Source organism: Eptatretus burgeri, chromosome 11, assembly GCF_056783735.1.
Source record: "Eptatretus burgeri isolate ZD-2024b chromosome 11, Ebu_testis_v1, whole genome shotgun sequence".
NCBI lineage: Eukaryota > Metazoa > Chordata > Myxini > Myxiniformes > Myxinidae > Eptatretus > Eptatretus burgeri.
The window spans coordinates 88,945,035-88,965,235 of record NC_140971.1 but is presented as its reverse complement, the minus strand read 5'-3'; the positions used below and the strand labels follow the sequence as shown (position 1 = coordinate 88,965,235).

Here is a 20,201-nt window from a genome sequence, read left to right as displayed (position 1 = left end):
TTATTTTTTTATGTATTTTTAGATCCTCGTGGAGGATCTCTAAGTCTGACTCACGTTGTTGTTCTTGTGGACTTTTTTGTTTCACAGCCGACAGTTTTCATCGAAACTTCCTGAAATTTGGCGTATATATGTAGAAATATCCTGCGCAGACATTAACCATCTCCGATTTTGAAAATTCCTCCCAGAAAAAAGTTATGACGTCAAAATATCTCCGCTAATGGAAATCGCCAAAAAAATTATCTTAAACTCGGCAAGCTTTTTGAATTCTGTTTGCGGGAATCGAACAGGGCATTAGCGGAGATGAATTACTGCACATATGATGCATCACTATGACGTCATTATTTTTATGACGTCATTCCTATTTTTTGACTTTTTGTTTCAGAACCCAGAGTTTTCATCGGATCTTCGTGAAACTTGCCATGTATATGCAGAAAGCCCACGCGCAGGCAGTAACCATCTCCGATTCTGGAAATTCTTCCGAGGAAAAAAAAGTTGACGTGATAAATCGCTGCTAATGGAAATCACCTATACCATTATCTCCAAAACTAGGCAAGCTGTTTCAATTTTGTTTGCGGGAATCAAGCCGGGCATTAGCACAGATAATTTATCGCAAACCTGATACATCACAATGACGTCATATTCGTTTTTATGACATCATCATTAGGAGGAGGAGGATCTTAGCTCATTTGAGCTTATTACCGTAGGGCTTCCACTAACTCAATTGTACCTATCGTGGCATTGTTCAATAATGCCCGCGGACCATCGTCGCCTCCCGGCTAGTTTTTCTTTTGTTTTTTTCAGACTGCCATTTGAGCTTGACGTTTAACTCGAAGGGGTGTGATGTAAAGTAAGCATAAATGCGACTTGCTCTCGGCTATCTAGAGAGGGCAATTTCAGTCTGATCAGACAAACATTAGTCGAGTTTTGGTGAAAATGCCAACAATTGGGTCATGACCTTAAATTATAATAGGTCAGTCAAAAATTAGGCCAACCACACATACTTTCTATTCACATTATTGATGCAGAATATCATTCCGAAAGTCCCAGCCGCCTCCGAGAAACAGCTGGGAAATTGACAGTTTGGAAAGTTGGAGTGTTGAGAGCGTGAGAAGAAAAATGATTTTTTTTTTCTAAAATGTGGTTTGGTACTCCTGGGAGTCTCAGAAACTCTGAAAAGTTAAATATTGTGGGGCACTAATAGTCCAAACAAACTGTACAACACCAATAAGCCTTCGATGCTACAGTATAGATTATAATATAGAGGGAGGCTTAAAAATATACAACTTCTTGTATCTGGATCACTGATCTAAATATAACTGGATCACTTGGAGCACTGGTCACTGGCCGCCATCTTGGTACTCACCACAACCGTAAGGGAGGCATGCACAATGCCATCGTGTGTTGCATTTCGATGCAACAACAAACAATCTTCTGTCTATGGGAAGTCATTTCACACGTATTAAAGTTCTCAGGTTCCACATTTCGGGCCGTTGGGAGTCCCAATATGGCGCCGCGTGGCCTCATCAGCAAGCGCACTCATCATCGGGTGGTTCCTCCATATTATTGAGCTCAGTGATCCGGATCTTCACCAAAATCTCATCAATTCGTCCTTGAATCAAAAGTTCGAAGGTGAACGGAGGTGATGTTTTCACTCCCTGTCTGTCTGTGCTTGTCACGTTTAATTTAACGTCGCTTCAGAAATGCTGTTGAAATGTCTTTATTTTTTTGTATTTATTTGTCAGTTCGATTTATTATGTAGTTTTGTCTGCCTCAAGGCAACGAACCGTTTTAGTGTCATTTATCTATTAACGCAGTGTGTGGTGTCCATGGCGATATTATGCGCGTGTGCCATAAAAAAAGATGACAACGTTTGTTTATCCTCCTCTTTGGCCTCCTTCCCCCTTTCCGTGTTGTACAGCGTATACTCTTAATGTACACGATGTAAGTATTACCAAATATCTTTAAACTTTGGAAACTTTAACCACGTGAAGGAACGAGTAAATGTGCACGTGGTTGTGGACGCAGCTTATTCAACATGGCCGCGCGTGCTGATGGTGAGCTGGAGTTGAATGCGGAAGAAAATTGTCACGGACGGTCGACGGACAGGCCCAAAAAACATGATAGCGGTGCTGCGGATCTTGAGAAGGTCACGGACTATGCGGAGGAAAAGGAGATTTCGGCATCGAACCTCGAAAGCGTGAGTGCTCGGAATGGTTTCGTGTGTATTCAGCGGATTTTTTATTTATTTCACTTTTCTCACCTCTCGGAGTTGGTAAAACCTCAGTTGGTCATTCGCAGTTTGGGGACGAGAATTCTTCTTCTTCTCCTTCGCTTTCGCCTTCTTTTTCCTCTTCCCCTTCTTCCTCTTCGCCTTCATCTTCACCTTCTACCCCTTCTTCCCCTCTGCCTTCTTCTTCTTCCTTCTTCTTCCCCTTCTTCCCCTCTGCCTTCTTCTTCCTTCTTCTTCCCCTTCTTCCCCTCTGCCTTCTTCTTCTTCCTTCTTCTTCCCCTTCTTCCCCTCTGCCTTCTTCTTCTTCCTTCTTCTTCTTCCTTCTTCTTCCCCTTCTTCCCCTCTGCCTTCTTCTTCCTTCTTCTTCCCCTTCTTCCCCTCTGCCTTCTTCTTCTTCCTTCTTCTTCCCCTTCTTCCCCTCTGCCTTCTTCTTCTTCCCCTTCTTCCCCTCTGCCTTCTTCTTCCTTCTTCTTCCCCTTCTTCCCCTTCTTCCCCTCTGCCTTCTTCTTCTTCCTTCTTCTTCCCCTTCTCCCCTCTGCCTTCTTCTTCTTCCTTCTTCTTCCCCTTCTTCCCCTCTGCCTTCTTCATCTTCCTTCTTCTTCCCCTTCTTCCCCTCCGCCTTCTTCATCTTCCTTCTTCTTCCACTTCTTCCCCTCCGCCTTTTTCTTCTTCCTTCTTCTTCCCCTTCTTCCCCTCCGCCGCCTTCTTCTTCTTCCTTCTTCTTCCCCTTCTTCCCCTCCGCCGCCTTCTTCTTCCTTCTTCTTCCCCTTCTTCCCCTCCGCCGCCTTCTTCTTCCTTCTTCTTCCCCTTCTTCCCCTCGGCCGCCTTCTTCTTCCTTCTTCTTCCCCTTCTTCCCCTCCGCCGCCTTCTTCTTCCTTCTTCTTCCCTTCTTCCCCTCCGCCGCCTTCTTCTTCCTTCTTCTTCCCCTTCTTCCCCTCCGCCGCCTTCTTCTTCTTCCTTCTTCTTCCCCTTCTTCCCCTCCGCCGCCTTCTTCTTCCTTCTTCTTCCCCTTCTTCCCCTCCGCCTTCTTCTTCTTCCTTCTTCTTCCCCTTCTTCCCCTCCGCCGCCTTCTTCTTCCTTCTTCCTCTTCTTCCCCTCCGCCGCCTTCTTCTTCCTTCTTCTTCCCCTTCTTCCCCTCCGCCGCCTTCTTCTTCCTTCTTCTTCCCCTTCTTCCCCTCCGCCGCCTTCTTCCTCTTCTTCATGTGGATGACATGACGTAATGTTTGTTATGGTGATTATCTTTGTTGTGCTGTACATTGTACATTGTACCTGTGTGTGGTGTTCATCCTTGTGTTGTACGGTACTTGTCTTGCAGGCAATGTCCGTCATTGGAGACAGGAGGACGCGCGAACAGAGTGCAAAGCAAGAGAGGTATTAAATCATTTTCAAACTATTTCCTCCAATCATATTCTCACGATCGTATCTGTTTGCATTGACATTGAATGATGCTTTTCCACAGCCCCTACAGATTGAGGTCGATGGACATTAGTTTGGTGCTTGTGTTTAGATTCCAGCGTGGACGGAGGGGAGGGCTGAGGGCTGAGGGGCGCGAGGAGAGTGTGAGGGCAGGGCTTGAGTTGAGTCCTTGTATAAGAGAGTTGCAACATTGTGTGTCCCGGAAATTTCTGGTCACGTGGGTCATGGGCGCCATTTTGTTTCCATTGACCGCGAACGGCAATATTCACCACTTGCGTTATAACATACATCAGTGATCAGACAAGGCTGTATACTTCTTGAGAATTGTAGATGCTTGCAGAGTAACCGCCCTACAGGCAATCTTGTTGCAAGCATGCAACAGGTTCTTCTGACGCAAACCTTTTATTTGGGTGGTGTATAGGCAACTGACAGCTCTGTATAGCCAAAAATAAAAATCTGGGTTACGTGCATCAATGAAGCAAAAACACCCACTGCTTAGAATTCAAAACGCCCCACTGCACTGGAAAATGGGACTGCGATACTGGACTGTAAATGGTGGAAACTTGTAATACCCTCCTCCACCTGGAGGTGGTGCGACATGAAATGCTTGAATAGAGAATTTATTTCCCCCGACTTCTCACCCTCCCCCCTACCCAAAGACCACCCGCAAAGATAACATCCAGAGTTCCTCCACAGCTGCAAAGACAAATAATAAAACAGGTCCGGCAGCTGAGGGTATGTGGAGCATTGGGATTCTCTTGTGTGTACTCTTTGTGAATGTCTTTTATAGCTGTGGAGGAACTCTGGGAAGGGTTTGAAACAGCATAGCGATTACCTTGTGTAGCCTTTCATGTTTGCTTTATGCAGCTTCTCCGACTCGAAGAGCATGGGAGGAGTCTATTTTATTTATAAAATCCTAGCCACCTGGGTTTAATATATCAGCTGTGAGCTGCATCCAGCTGTTGGTGCGTGGCGTGCGTCCAGCTGGTGGTGTGTGAAGCATTGGGATTCTCATGTGTGTACTCTTTGTGAATGTCTTTTATAGCTGTGGAGGAACTCTGGGAAGGGTTTGAAACAGCATAGCGATTACCTTGTGTAGCCTTTCATGTTTGCTTTATGCAGCTTCTTCGGCTCGAAGAGCATGGGAGGAGTCTATTTTATTTATAAAATCCTAGCCACCTTGGTTTAATATTAGTTTTTAGCTACGTCCAGCTGGTGGTGCGCGGTGCGCGTCCAGCGGTGTTCATCGCCAAGTGTAGGTGTTGCCACCGGCATCCTGAACAATTTCAAATTGCTTGGAAGACAATGGCAAACCACCTCGTTCACCTTTTCCAAGCAGCCAAAGACCATCAATCAATCAATTACTCGCTATATTACGAGGTTTATATATATTACGAGAGCAGAAATGCCCATCATGGGCGACGAATGCATTGTCCCACCGTCGCAGGCTGATGGTGGTGGGGGAGAGCAGTGATGGGTGGTGTGGGAGAGGGGTGTGGGATGGTTGTTGGGGTGGGGGGGGTGGTATCCTCAAAGTTTTAATGTCCAAGGCAAATCCTCTCGGAGGAGTAGTTGATACGTCCATCCTTTCTCTCCACTATAAATCGACGGTGGTTCATCTGATTTGTATAAATTTGTGTTAATCGATAATAGTTTTCAAGTATTCTTGTGACTGCCGGACAATGGCAACATGCGTTTGATTCACTGCTCAAATCAACCATGTACATGCACCGCGGTAGCTCAGCAGAGATGTTGTTTCAGTTTTGAGTGATGGCTGTTTCTTCTGCTTAATCGTGTGGGTGGCATCCTCTCTCAATCGTGGTGGATAACTACAAGATCGAGCCATCTCTGTTATCTTATAATGTTGTTCTGAAATACGTTCCCGAGCACAGAAGCAAACACTTAGTCGGCCTGATCCACACTTGGTTATGTCGGTCAAACCTTGTCCGATTTCTGGAAGACTTAAGGTGTTTCGGCCATTGGTCTAGCAGGAAACCATCTCGGTTTGTATTGCTATACAAGCACCAAGGATGCATCAATGCGGCATATTTATGGAAAATCGAAAATTTTTTTGCAGTTTGAGTTTAATCTTACCGCAATGTAACCCATACGCATTACGGATCTGGCAATTGACTCCCGGGTGACGTCGTGGCTAATCTGACGAAGAAGAAGGTTTAGACATTTAATCGCAAATTTACTTTCTAATTCGGAAAAAGACACCATCTATTTGTGGGGTATCAAAGGATGGATTCGCGTGAAGGTGGTCTGTGTGTGGGTGGTGGGGTGGCGAGGGCCCCCTTTAATGGTGGGGCGGTGGGGGTTCCCCTCTAAGTTGTGTAGATCCAGATCCGGCCTATCTGTGGGATACAAAATGTATTGTTCAGACTGGTGGAGGTATGCACTCTGAGTGCGTTCTCGTGGTTAATTACATTTTCCTGTGTATAAATTAGTGAGTGGAGAGGTTTTCTTTCCTGTAATTTTGAATGAGGGAAAACACGAGAAGAGTTCTTGCATTGTGGCATCAAGTGAGTCGCTGATTGGCTTAGTTGGCAGTGAGTTTCCAATCCTCTGCCATGACATTGCATCGTAGATTATCAGAGTGAGTGAATTTGCATTTATAACCTGATTAAGCTGCATCAATTCATTCATTGTTATCCAGCACTTGGTTGCTGGTTTACATGATTTTTGAAGGCTGTGGCTATTCTTCCCATCCAGTTGTCCCAGTAGATTTGGGCATAAATTCAAAATTTGGCTGAGCTTCCAGTGTTCAAGAAAACATTAATTAATTAATTAATTCTTTCATTCATTCATTTCACTTTATACAGGAAACCCTCCAATATCGTGCAGATTAGGTTCCTGGAAAATGCCGCGATTGAAACCAAGGGCCAATGGAAAACCAGGGGTTCAGTTCCTGGACTTCGAGAAGATATCGAGGAAGATCGACGGTAGCCAGAAATAACACATTACTATTGAAATAAACACGTAAATATGTATATAAAGATTGTTAACATTGAAATAAACATTTAAATACGGTGTGAAGTAAACAAAAACATGATTTAAAAAAAATTATGTTATTATTATAATTATTATTATTTTAAAATTTATTACAACACTGCGAGATGGGTGATGGTAAACATATTGTGACGTTCACGGGACTTGAACAGTCCCGCCAACGTAGAATGAGCCGAAACGATGGAGGCGGTTTATTTTTTTATAACCCAAAGATGGCGGTTTTAATCGCTCTACCGCAAACGGGACGAGGAAGGTGGCACGAGTCGCTTTTCACTGAGTTAATAACGTTTATTTCTCTAACCAGAAATAACAAGACTCGACAAGAGGAGGGATCCGGGGCGATTCGACGGGATGGTGGTGTGGGTTCGGGCGTGGGGAAAACGCAAACAATTCCAATGGATATACAAATCTCAAACCCTCGAAGGTGCCAGGTACACACACACACACACACACACACACACACACACACACACACACACACACACACACACACACACACACACACACACACACACACACACACACACACACACACACACACACACACACACACACACACACACACACACACACACACACACACACACACACACACACACACACACCGTAGCTGGCCCGTGGTGTAGACGCAACAGTCCCTGCATTGGCGTCGGATGAGCTGGCATTGCGCTCGTCTGGTGCAGGAGACACCGTGGTGCTGTCGACCTCCTGTTGTCGTCCCAAGACCGCTCACAGCCGCCTGGGAGCCAGTTCTGGCGCCAAGTTGCGAGCAGGAGAGGGAGGCAGGTCCGCCCGCCGTTCGACCCCATACTCCGAGCCAGCAGAACCCCAGAGCCAACCGAGGTGAGGCACGAGGCACAGCAAGGCCACGAGACACGATGAATCCAGGATTGAATCGGCGCAACAAAACAGCACGCTCCCAGCACAACAGCCTCCACCAAAAACGGTTTTTCTTTACCGATCTTCTTCCTCCCACCCCTTTTCCCTGAACAGCACCTTTTTATCCTCGAGAGTCGTCACTTCCAATCGAGCTGTTAGCCAATCGTGATCCAATCGTGATCACGGGGTGGAGCCATCCGCAGCACTGTCCTGTGACGTCACGGCAAGCCTCCAGGGAATACTAAAAGGGGTTTACGCAGACACACTTACCCTAACCCGTCTGCCTAACTAATTACGCGACAATTATCATTTCCCCCTTGAAGAAATGGACATTTACTAGACAAGTTATCACCACTGAATTGCTACTTATTACATCGAGATCCTGGTAAACTCGAACAGCATGGCATACCTAATTAAACATCCTAATTACCCTTTGAATGCATACCCACCTCAGACGTAACAATATTTACTTGCACTGTACTCTGCCGGAAATAGAAACCACAAGATTTAGCTCGGGATGATGCTGTTAGAGGGGGGAAGGGATATGCAGGGAAGCTGATTCGGCGGATGGAAAAGCAGCATTACTTGTATGACAAAGGCGTCTGCAGCATTACCACGACGGACGGAGAAGAGAACCACGATCCTTAAATCACCTTCACTTGAACCACGATCTTCCTTGCTTGGGGACTAAGGAATGAGGTGACATAATCTTCCGTCTCGTCGATGTTAAAAACATGTTCTGTAATGAATCCCTTCACCTCTTTGTTTCATGAGCTGTGCATGAGAATGTTTGAGAACAGGCCTTCAAATCCGGGAGTCGGAAATTAAGTGTTTGGCAATAAGGTTGGAAAATGAATGTTTGGGAATGCGATTTGAAGGACAATGAAGAAGAGTACAATGGGGAAGATTCTACCGACAATCATCGACCCTGTAATGGCGGCCCAAACAGATGTTGAATTTTCTCCTCGAACCAACCGATGTAACAACTTGATATTTTCGCCCAATATCATAATCTTTCTCTGTCTTTTAGTACAACTAACTTTGTCCATCGCTTTACGTTTAGGCTCATTAAAAACGATGCGTGAGAAACTCCATGAGGCGAGTAATGGGAGATAATCGTTCATGCACTGGATGCAAACAATGACTCCCCTCGGCTCAAAAATCGCGATTGGTCGAAATGAAATCCCGTGATAATGGAATTGGAACAATAGCTTCCTGTACAAAGTTTGGGCTCATGGAAGAGCAAGAACACAGAACAGCTACACTATGGTGGAGAGCAGGAAAACAACAACAAGGTAGAGGGATACCTTTGAGGAAGAGGTGGAATGTGAATAAGCTGGATACAAGCTCAAACGCAAGTGAGCTGGAATAAAAAAAAAAAAATAACCCTGCAACATGGGATGAAAGAGCATTTGAACAAATAAACTGAGGGAGGGGAGAAAATGCTCATTTTTATTTTTATTTCTATTCTTATTTGTGGAGGATTTATTGCAGCAAATTTCACATTATCGAAGATTGAGTCGGAGCTGTTTGTGTCAGTTGGTCATCACCAGATCCAGAAAGGAATTGGCAAATTGTGCCATTGGCAGAAATCTGGGTCACAGTTCACACATTGGGTCAGAAGGCCCATGGGATACTGTGGGATATTTAATGTCTACAAATGACTCCTTTGTCTACAAATGACTCAAAGGATTGCATACTCATCGATGCAACTCCCTTCCTGAGGAGCACCAGGGTGAAAGTTTATAGTTGGGCCAGGAATCCAATCCAGATTCGGCAGCTGCAGACAACTATACATGCTTCCTCTGAGCTCTCTTGCCAATCCAAAATCCCACTCACAAATGCGATTGGTCGAAATGAAACTACCAGTGCAAAATATGCACGCAAACTTCAAACAAGGCCAGGTATGCAGGTTGGAAAAATGAAGCACATGATTATCAGTTTGTTCAGTTGTGCAGTTGAAAGAGGAATCTTCAGCTGGCTTTGATGTCTGATTCAGCACCAGACCCGTACAGTAAAATAATGACTCTTTATTCGGATTCATTGATATCGGGAATTGAACCCTCAATCAATAGCTTGAGGCAGAATTGTTTCCATTCCACAATCGCGGATTCATGGCTTGCTAGAAAGTCGAGACCACTCCAGAAGTAGGCATCTTCACCTCTCAGCTGTCTTGCTTGGGTTTGAATCTTGACCCAGCTATGGACTGTCATTCTGGTGTTTCGCAGGCAAGGCGATTAATCCAAGTGATCACCATCCATCCACTGGACGTTAAACTGGGCATCCCGTCTGCCAGCATTAGTCAATGATAAAGACCCCACTGTGTTCTTTGTGAAGAGTTGGTGAACTATCGTCGGCACCCTGTCCAGATTTCGCCAGTCCTGCTCCCATCCTTATGGCACTGTCAGTGCCATGGCTGTGCCAGAGGCAAACATTGATGCACCCGTCCAGCCACATGTTGCATCCGAAAAGACCATGAATAATAATCACTGCATCGAGTACCAATAATTATTTGGTCTCATCGTTTGTGTTGGATCGGTGTTGCTTATAAAAATAGAATCATCATTTCTGGTTAATTGGAGCACTTGCCTTCACGTTAAAGACTTGTATTTGCTGTGTTTTTCGAGTTGTTTTCTGCTTTTGCATCGATGATCAACTATTTCAAAATTAATCTTTTAATCTTAGAGTCTCCTGGTAGTTTTTTTTAACTTTTCCTTCACATCTAATTCTCTCATTCCTTCTCTTTGGCTTTGTCCATCTTCTCGGCATTCATTTTACTTTTTTCACAGTAATGCTGAAATATTTTACTCGCTCAGTCTCGGCTGCGTCAAAATTGGATAGGTGTGTGAGATTCACTTTGGCTCCTGAATTTTATAGTTTTGTTGCAAATTCGCTTTTTGGGTTAATTTGCAATGAAAACAATTTGCCAGATTCAACCTTTAAAAAAAAAAAAATTATTTAGATTTTTGCAAATGATGGCTTAAACCCTGCTTATGAAATGCTTTCTTGTTTAATATCGTCTTTTCTTTTATTTTATTTTTTCCAGGGAAAAAGAACTTGCAAAAGTAACTATCAAGAAAGAAGATGTGGAACTGATTGTGAGTTTCTTACAAGAAACACACAAAAAAAATTAAGAACTGGAATGGCATGGAGAGAGCGCATCCCTCCACCAGGCTTTTTACGTTTTGTATCCCACTGATGAGCCAGATCTTGATTCGGACCTGAACCAACATCTGATGTGCTTGTTCTTGTCACCTAACCAAGTCATCCATCAAGTTTGGTCAAAACTCGTCAAAGTTTTGAGATGTCATGCGATATATCGTTTTTTTGGCCGTCTCTCAATGGTGAAGAATCGCTTGTAAAAAAAAAAAAAAAAAAAAAACAATTCTCATTTCCGGATCCAGATCGAAACCAAAATTCAATGTATTCATCCTTGTCGCACACCCAACCTGTCCAAGTTTTGTCCGAATCCGTACACAACTTTTTTTTTTGAGATTTATAGACAAACCGGTGAAAACAAAACCTTCATCCACCTTCGGTGGCAGAGGTAACAATTTTCATTGTCTCGCTCATTGATTGGTTTTTTTTATTTATTATTTTTTTTAGTTTTTACTGTAGCTTTTGCTGCTTTTTAAATTAATTGATTACACACACACACACACACACACACACACACACACACACACACACACACACACACACACACACACACACACACACACAGTTTGTCGCAGTCCACACATCATGGCCAAACTTGCTGGTCGACAAGTAGATATAAATGCAGCTGAGTGTGGTCTGCTCATTGTTCTTTGCTTTTGTCTTGTAGATGAACGAGATGGAGATCAGCCGTTCCACAGCAGAACGTAGTCTCCGGGAGCATCATGGAAATGTAGTGGAGGCTTTGGTCTCGTTGACCGAGTAATGCGCTCGAACTTTCCGTGGCCGACGTGGCTCTGCCATTTACCAGCGTTTGTATCATGGCGCATGTTGCAGCTCATCGCAGATGAGGTGGCAGGTGTTTCCGACATGGAATCGAGCTCGTGCATCTGTGAAGCAGATTGGTTTATGCCATGCTTGCCCGTTGATCCATGCTGGTTTTGATTTTAAAGAACATTTCTATTGCAGTCACGATGTATTTTCGGGCTCGGTTTTGCTGTCTTCTGAATTTATTTTATTTTATTTTATTTTATTTTATTTATAAACAGTTTCAGATTTCTGAAGTCCAACAGCCTGTGTTTGCAGAACAAAACAAAATTGTTGTTGATGACCTTTTCCACATTAGCAAACCTTTTGTAAGCTTTAGGTTGAGATCTTACGCAAATAGTTGTTACTCCTGATTTTATTGCACATTTCTTTAAAATCATTTGTTTTGCATTGGTATAACCATGTCCTTTAAAAAAAAACAAAAAAACATTGGGGTTTGGTTTTTGATTATTGGTCATTGGACCAATGGAATAATGACAATGTAAGTCATAGTATTTGTAGTCGTAGTCACCAGTTGCTCACACTTATCAAGCCTCCAAAGTACATCGACAGTTAGAAGGTATCGTCAAACATCAAATTTCGCATTTCAAATACTGGTCGAGCTCCAAACGTGTAAAAATCTGTTTGTTGTGTTTTTTACCCCTCAGCCTGAATTGGCTAAGGGGTATTGTCATAGGCGTTGTCTGGCACGCGTCCGTCCGGGCGTCTGTCAACTTTTGGTTTCCGTCACTTTTGAGATCACCTTGTCCGATTAAATCCATTTTTGCAGGGTATGTTGGGGTTGAGTCGAGGAAGGCTCCTTTCGAAAATGGGCGTGCTGCGATTTTCAATGTGGCCTCCATGGCAGCCATCTTGAAATTGGTTTCTGTCGATTTTGAGAACACCTTGTCTGATTAAGTCCATTTTTGCAGTGTGTGTTGGGGCTGGGTAGAGGAAGGTTCCTTTAGATAATCGGTGCGATGCGATGTCCAATATGGCGGCTAGAGCAGCCATCTTGGATTTTGTTTCCGGACAATAACTTGAAAACGGCTTCACACATTGATTTTATTCTGGCGAGGTATAATGGGGTTGAGTCGAGGAAGGTTCCTTTCCAAAATGGGCATGCTGCGATTTTCACTGTGGCCGCCACGGCAGCCATCTTGAAATTGGTTTCCGTCAATTTCGAGCAGAACGCCTTGTCCGATTAAATCCATTTTTGCTGGGTGTGTTGGGGTTGAGTAGAGGAAGGTTCCTTTCGAAAATGTGCGTGCTGCGATTTTTCAATATGGCCACCATCTTGAAATTGGTTTGCGTCAAGGGGCTGAGGGGTTATGCCTGCTTTGTGGAGCTATTTTTATTTTATTATTGTCACTGGGTATTAGTGTCTCGGCTGCTAAGGGAGGTTTCATGAAGTCTTTATTGCTGTAATCCCTGATGTTGGCGAAAGTAAATTTTGATCGGTATGTGCTGGCCATGTAATATTTAGAGCTACATCTTTGCAAACCTGAAGTGTTCTTGTCCTTCGATGATGTATCTGAAATTTTATATCAATTGCTTCTACAGTTTTTGAGAAGCTATTTGATGGATCTTATATATTTATATATATTATATATATATATATATATATTTATATATATTATTTATATATATATATATATATATATATATATATATATATATATATATATATATATATATATATATATATATATATATATATATATATATATATATATATATATATATACACTTCCAAGCCGTTTGAGCAATCCTGTGCAGTTAAGTTTGTTAATGGGAGTGACAAAAATAATAATTTCAGCTTGAAAATGTGAGACACACAGCATCAACAACTTGCACATGAAGCACACAGATAGCAAGCAATATAACCTGATGTTGAGGAATCCCTGAGAAAACCAGACAACTACTTGTGTATAGTTTTGGCAGGAATTATTTTGTTTTCAGCAAAGGCCACTGTGGAATCTTGACATCTACCTACAATTTAATGCGAGGTGGGACAGAAAGCTTGATTTCCGTTCAAGGGTTGGCGTACTTTGTGATGTAATCGCCTGCCTGTGAAGAACCAAATCGAACCGAGACGAGATAGCTCGTGCAACCACTCCACCATCCTGTTGGACCAGGGCATGTAAACTATATTTACTTGTTGGATCATTGAATTGTTTTTCAGGAAACCAATTGGATGTAAAAAATGTTAAACATGAAAGGTTTACCTTTTTAACTCTCAATTGTTGTGTTGTGTCTGAATTACTGCTTTCATATTCTGATATATAATTAAGGTGTGTGTGTTTTTTTTTTTTTTTTCCTGTGATAATTATAGAGTTGAACACTGCTGGCTGGCCCAATCTCCACCAAATTGTGCGTGTGTGTTTCGGAGTTTTAGGGTCGGGACATGTGGACAAAATATCCCCATGAGGATGAGGGGACTACTCCCGATTTCTCACCTCCACACGTGGTACCATGGAAGTTGTTTGCTGATTCATACATGGGAGGGGGGAGTGGGCTGGGGCTGTTGGTAGTCACTGTACAATGTTATTTGCCCCACTATTCTATCACCTCCCCACCCCTTTTTCCGGAGGGAGCGGGTGTTTCTCGTCACTAAATATGGCAATATCTGTGTGTACGTTTGATAATACCATCGTGCCCCCAGAATCCGAACGCCCCATTGTTTGAACAAATTGGAATCCAAACAATTTTTTCGAGAAAATTTTGCCCTAAAAACCGAACTCATTTTCGAAAACCGAACACAACGTAGCGTTCATGTTTGTTCACTTGCGTCTCCCCCAACTGTTCGACCCGCATCTTCGCGCTTTGTTCATTCAGTTCGTCGGTGGAAGTCCTCGTGAAAGCATCTCTCGTGTGTCGATCGCTACTTTACCTCGTGTTTTCACCTTGATTTGTGCATCTATTTTTTTTTTCAATTATCACCCTTGTGCATTCACCATGGCACCCAAGAAGAGCAGTGAAGCAAATAGGAGTAAGAGGAAGTCCGTGAGAACGACAATCGAGTTGAAGAAGAACTTATCGCTAAGCATGAGAGCGGTACTCGTGTGTCTGATCTCGCTGCCATGTTCGAGCTGCCGAAATCGACCGTGTGTAGGATTCTGAAAAATAAAGAAGCGATAAAAGCACGAAAACCCGTCGTGAAGCGAACTCGTTCGATGAGCCCTCTGATGAATCTGCTTTAACGACCTCAACGTTTTTTTTCGCGAGCATGGTAGTGACGTCATGCTGCGTCACCCAAATCGCTTCACCTCTTGATTATCTCCGTGGAACCGTGCGGTGAAAACGGCACGTTTGTGTCTCCACAGAGTGTGCTGGGATATAAAACACCATTTGGTGCTTCATGGTTAATTACATACCTCCACCAGGCTGAACAGTTTACGTTTTGGATCCCAATGGCCACTGATAGGCCGGAGCTGCATCCAGACCTGATGGAAGAAGTGACAATGCTCCTGCTCATCCCCCAGGCTTGGAAAAAGATTCATGACCCAGAAAAGGTCATTCACTCATCTTATTTTACCTTAAACATGGGTAATTTCAGTTAAAAGTGGGTTTTCTTGGGGTCCAGGAACGGATTAATTCACTTTCCATTATTTCTTATTGGGAAAATAGTTTTGGAATCCGAACAGCCTCTTGGAACGAATTAAATTTGGATTCTGGGGGCACCACTGTAATTATAGAACCGAACGGTGCATACATGCTGGGGGTAGTTGATTCCAGATCATGGTCTCAAAATAATACCCCCCTTTTACCTCCGAGAGTTGTGCAAATGGTTCAACCCCTGAACCCTGCCAGAGGGAGCAGCTATTGCCGCCTTTGTTTTCAGTCCGACAAGGAATGGGTGTTGTTTACTAAAGGGAGATTCATCTGTCCATCCGTCTCGTGAAGGAGGAGGATTTCGAGCTTTAATGTCGTGGTTCCTCCTGTCGTAGAATTAAACTGGTGCTTTTGGAAAGCTAATTTGTGCACCAAGCTGAGCATGATTCTGAGCTGCACCTGAACGTGAGGGACAAGTCATCAAAGGACAGACAAAAAGCAAAGAGTACTCCGACCAACGAAGGGCAGCGAGATTTCAATATTTAAACCAGGGAATCGTGTTAATTCAGAACATTTGTTCTTTGTGATGGAACGCATTGCATTTGGCCCTCTATCCCGACTGCACTCAGGTGGACCAAAGAGGGAAATGAAATGGTTGGAAGACCACCTTCGATGAAACAGACTTTGATAGAATGAAACATTGACAGTTATGGTATTTGGCATAAGCTGAGAACAAACTAAAATATATATATATATATATATATATATATATATATATATATATATATATATATATATATATATATATATATATATTCAATGTTCATGTGGTAGTATTCGTGAATAATTACAATTCTGTTTCTTACATTTAATATCGGTTATGAGTAATTGTAGAAAATGTTCTCCAACATAATGATAATTGATTCCTTGCATCGATGGAGTTAATATGTTAGGGGATCATTACTGTGTTTCCATTTTGTTCCACTGGTTGCTTTCCTTGTTTCAAAGTTCAATTCTGTAGGACCGAAATGTCTTCAAGAGGAGGAGACATGTTCTATGAAGTTTGATTTCAATGAGCAATTGTTTGACTTCATTTGAAGAAGATGATACACTCACTATTCTGCTTTTCTAAAGATGTTCTATTTTGTTTGGAAAAGTAACTGCTGTGTGCCTGAAACCGATCATTCTCTGCTGAACTCTGAAACAAGAACGGTAATCATGAGGCAGTCGATTGGACCTCGTATGTCGGGATTGCACAGACAATCCATATGCTTAACAAGTCAGAAAAAAAAAAACTTTAAAAAAAAATGACAAAACATGAACGGATGAAATCCTCCAAAAAACAACCATACCAACTCGGAAGGAATGACACGAGAATACAACACCATAATCTTTTTAGGGATTACCATCCTGACATCTTTTGATGTTTTTTTTTGTCTCAATCCCAAAATAAATAAGATACACAATCACCAACCCACACCACAAATCTCCAACATGGATATCTTAATTCAACTGTTACTATTGCCATTACCACCGATAACAAAATATGTTGTGATAGAAAGTTGTAAAGGGATTATGGTGTGTTGTAGTCATTCCTTCCTCCCTTGTTTGGTTGTTTTTTGTGGAGGATTTCATCCCGACTTGTTTGTTTTTTTCATTTAATAACGAGAACGGCACTCTTCGACGTTGTGACATTACCACATATGCCTCCGCCCACATTATTACATCCTGATACATACTTGTACCAAGTTTGATTTAAATCACTGAACCCAGATTCAAAATATTAAATAATTCTGGCTGCCAGACCATGCATCCAATCAGGTTGAAATTTAAAACGTATATTCCCCATGATGACTAGATCATAATTGTGAAGTTTCATGTCGATTGATGAAGCGGTTCAAGAGAGAATTTATTTATTTAAAGATTTTCATACATGCACACCCACATGTGCATGCATATTTAAAGAAAGAATGCATGCACACCCCCCCCCCCCTCAACGATATATTTCATACAAGTCCCTTCCCTATTTCCCTTAATATCCCGTCCAATCTTCCCAGCCCTTCTGTCTCCAAAAGTGAAGGACAACGACGGAGCAGATTGTTTGAGTGGAGTCATCTATTTATTTTGTGCCAACATGGCAGAAGTTTTATTTACTCTCCTTTCTCTGCTCTTTCCCTTCTATTCTATCCCCATACCCCTGTATCATCCCAAACTCTACTCACCTCCTCTCTTTTTCCTACATTCTCTTATTTTATTCAATATACTCCCTACCTATACAAACGCAATCAAAAGATGCCTCCATTTCTATCCTCTTCAGTTCTTTTCCTTTACTCAATGTTGGCATTTCCAACCTCTTCCTCCCTCCCTATCCTGTGTACATTTAATAAATAGATGCCTTATAAAGGGGTCACAATGTCTCATCTATTTAGATAACTGGCATGACCCTCGGTGAACCTCAATGGAAGCATCAGCAGACCGTTCTGGGCCCCTTTCCTTGATAAATGATTCGTTTTGTTGGACATTACAATCCACGTGGCCTTGTAATCTGCGACGGAGACTTTACGGCAGAGTTTGTCACTCTGTTACGTCATAATGTCATGAATACGCTCGACTGGTTCTAAGCTAAAGTATTCGGAAGCACGATCGTTTCGAGCAAACGTGCTTTTCGTGTTGAAGCATCGCTAAAGATGTCTGCCGTGTGGATTACATCAGTAGCGACTTACTCTTGGCACGAACCAAAGTCGTTGAAAAGAGGAATCATTTTAAATTGGATCATTTGGAAAAACCTTTCGTGTTTTCCAGGAGAACATGGAGGAGTTTTTCTAAGCTAGCATGAAGGAGAAATGTTACAGAGTTGTGGTAGGAGTTCGTTATCATATCACACTCTGTACAAGGCGATCCGAGCAACGTTGTCCCATCTATTCACTCTTGTCTGCTTTGGAAGGTCGTGTTGGTGAACTGATACATTCATATCCTTCCAGTGCTGCCGATGCAATCTCATAAATAAAAAGGTAGATAGCAGGTGCTTTGCCACTGTCTTTCCAGATTCTTAACTCTATAAAAAGTCCTCAATTAGCCTCCCAATGAAATCGGTGACTAATCACACAACCGATTTCAACTGAACACGGCACGCAACGAGAGGTCAACCCATTCACACTAATCCACTAATTCACTAATTCACAACCCAAAAAGCAATGAAAACAATTTCTTTGAAAACAACCTTACATTTCCTCCAAAATGTATCGTTGGTGAAATAATATTGTGATGTTTTGAGCAAAATTATTCGAAGTGTGAGGAGCGTTTTTAACAAGTGGTGACATGGTGGTTTTCCAGGCCATCAAGGGGAAGATGTCCTCTTCTGATGCCTGTGCTTCCTTATCTTTGCGTCATTTAACATTGTTATGTGCTAACGTCCTGTTTCATTTGTTGTTCACTCAAAACCACAAAAAGCAGAATCTGGTATAAATTGTTGCTTTCACTGCTTGTCACACAAAGAGGGACATTGAGGTAAGTCCTTTACATTCTCTCATGCCCTCTCTTCCACCACACATGAATGATTTGCGACTTTTATCTTTGTTTGTTTGTTTGTGTGTCTGGTAGGACGATATTTCAAAAAGTTGTGGACGGATTCGGCCCAAACTTGGTGGACAGGTTGGGTGTGTGACGGAAGAATTTGTTCCATTTTGGTGAATATCCGGATACGAGGATTTCTAAATTTCTTGAAGTAATTCTTCACCATTGAGAGATGGGGTAAAAACGATATATGGCATGTTATTTCAAAAGGTTGTGGATGAATTGTGACAACTTGGTGGATTAGTTGTTTAGGTGAAGAGTACGGCAGATTCGGTTTTGGTTCATGTCAGCAGATCCGGCCTATCGGTGGGATTACAAAGGGTAAACTAGTCAGCATGGCGGAGGTTTGCGCTCGACCAAGTGCCATTCTCGTTAACCTCCGCCATCTTCGAAGATGGATGGAGGTTACTGTTTTCACCCCTTTCTGTTTGTTTGTTTGTTCGTGAACAGTATTACGGAAAAACTCCTCTGGATTTCGACGAAACTTGGTTGTGGGGGCGGGGGTTAGGTATGGTCCAAGGATCATGCCATTAAATTTTGGACTTGGTGATATAACTTGGACCCCCCCCGCGCCCCCCAAAAAAGAAAAATTGTAAGAAAATTCTTTTTTTGCATTTCTACATGTTTTAAGTGATTTCCAACCCCCCCCCCCCCCCCAAAAAAAAATGTTGGAGAAAAGAACTATAACTCTGTCAGCACTGTTGACATCATATTTAATGAATAAGATACAAGGTTCACTTGAGTGACCCAGCAGTATTGACAGCGGAGGTTTTGCACTCTCCTGAGTGCTCCCCCTCGAGTTGTACATGTAACAGTTTTTCTGTTCAAAGAGCTGGTTAAAAATCATTGAAGTACTAATTCTAAAGCATTCTATTTTCTATCTATTTATAACAAGATAGGGAGAGGAGTGGGTCAGAGTGAGTGGAGAAAGAGTGCAGGTAGAGGTGCATGCATGCACTCAGGATTATGATAACAGGCTAGGATAGTAGGTCCAGCAGACCAGCCCAAGCAGCACTGCTGATTGATGACCAGAACATCCCAAACTGATCAAGATGGTACTGGTTCTGCTCGATGGGCAGTGGTTTAGAAGCAAGGTCTGGCTAGGTAGTGTGAATGTGGGATCAATGGAGGGAAGAGGGATCAAGGTGGTGGAGATGATGCAGAGAAGGAGATTGGAAGTGTTGTGTGCAGGAGACCAGTTGGAAAGGAGACAGGGCAAGGAGGTTGGTTGGAGGATACATGCTGTTGCACGCAGGTGGGGATGGAAGGAGTAATGGCGTGGGAATAATAGTATTGGAAGAGATCAGCAAGCAGGTGGTCAGAGTGGAAAGATGGGAGGGACTGATAGTTATGGCATGGTTTGTGTTATGTCAGTATATGGGCCACAGAGGGGGAGGACTGGGGCAAAGAAGCAGGAATTCAGGAATGCACTGGAGAGGATGATGAGAATGGTTGAGCTGGAGGTGATGCTGGCCATTGTGGGGGACTTTATCGTGCATGTCGGAGTAGCAGAGTCGGGCGAAGAGGAACGTGTTGGTAAATTTGGTTGGGGAACAAGGAATATAGAGGGTAA

General features: G+C 42.9%; 2 protein-coding genes across 3 annotated transcripts in view; both read left to right on the top strand.

Annotated features, from left to right (window-relative positions):
- Positions 1-1,980: 1,980 nt before the first annotated feature.
- Positions 1,981-12,112, top strand: HYPK (huntingtin interacting protein K). Its single transcript, XM_085847310.1, has 4 exons — positions 1,981-2,197; positions 3,546-3,601; positions 10,584-10,635; positions 11,364-12,112. The coding sequence occupies exons 1-4, from the start codon at positions 2,036-2,038 to the stop codon at positions 11,457-11,459; spliced, it is 366 nt and encodes a 121-aa protein (XP_085703436.1). The 5' UTR covers positions 1,981-2,035; the 3' UTR covers positions 11,460-12,112.
- A 1,066-nt stretch (positions 12,113-13,178) lies between these two features.
- The window catches only part of LOC147017580 (uncharacterized), an 86,237-nt gene continuing 79,214 nt past the window's right edge, over positions 13,179-20,201 (top strand). The window contains exon 1 of one of the 2 annotated variants that reach the window (XM_085847303.1): positions 13,179-15,015. The gene's annotated coding sequence lies outside the window, so the exon portion shown is untranslated. Of the gene's footprint in view, positions 15,016-18,458; positions 18,563-20,201 lie in introns of those variants that run through there. The other variant, XM_085847301.1, reaches the window with a different exon arrangement.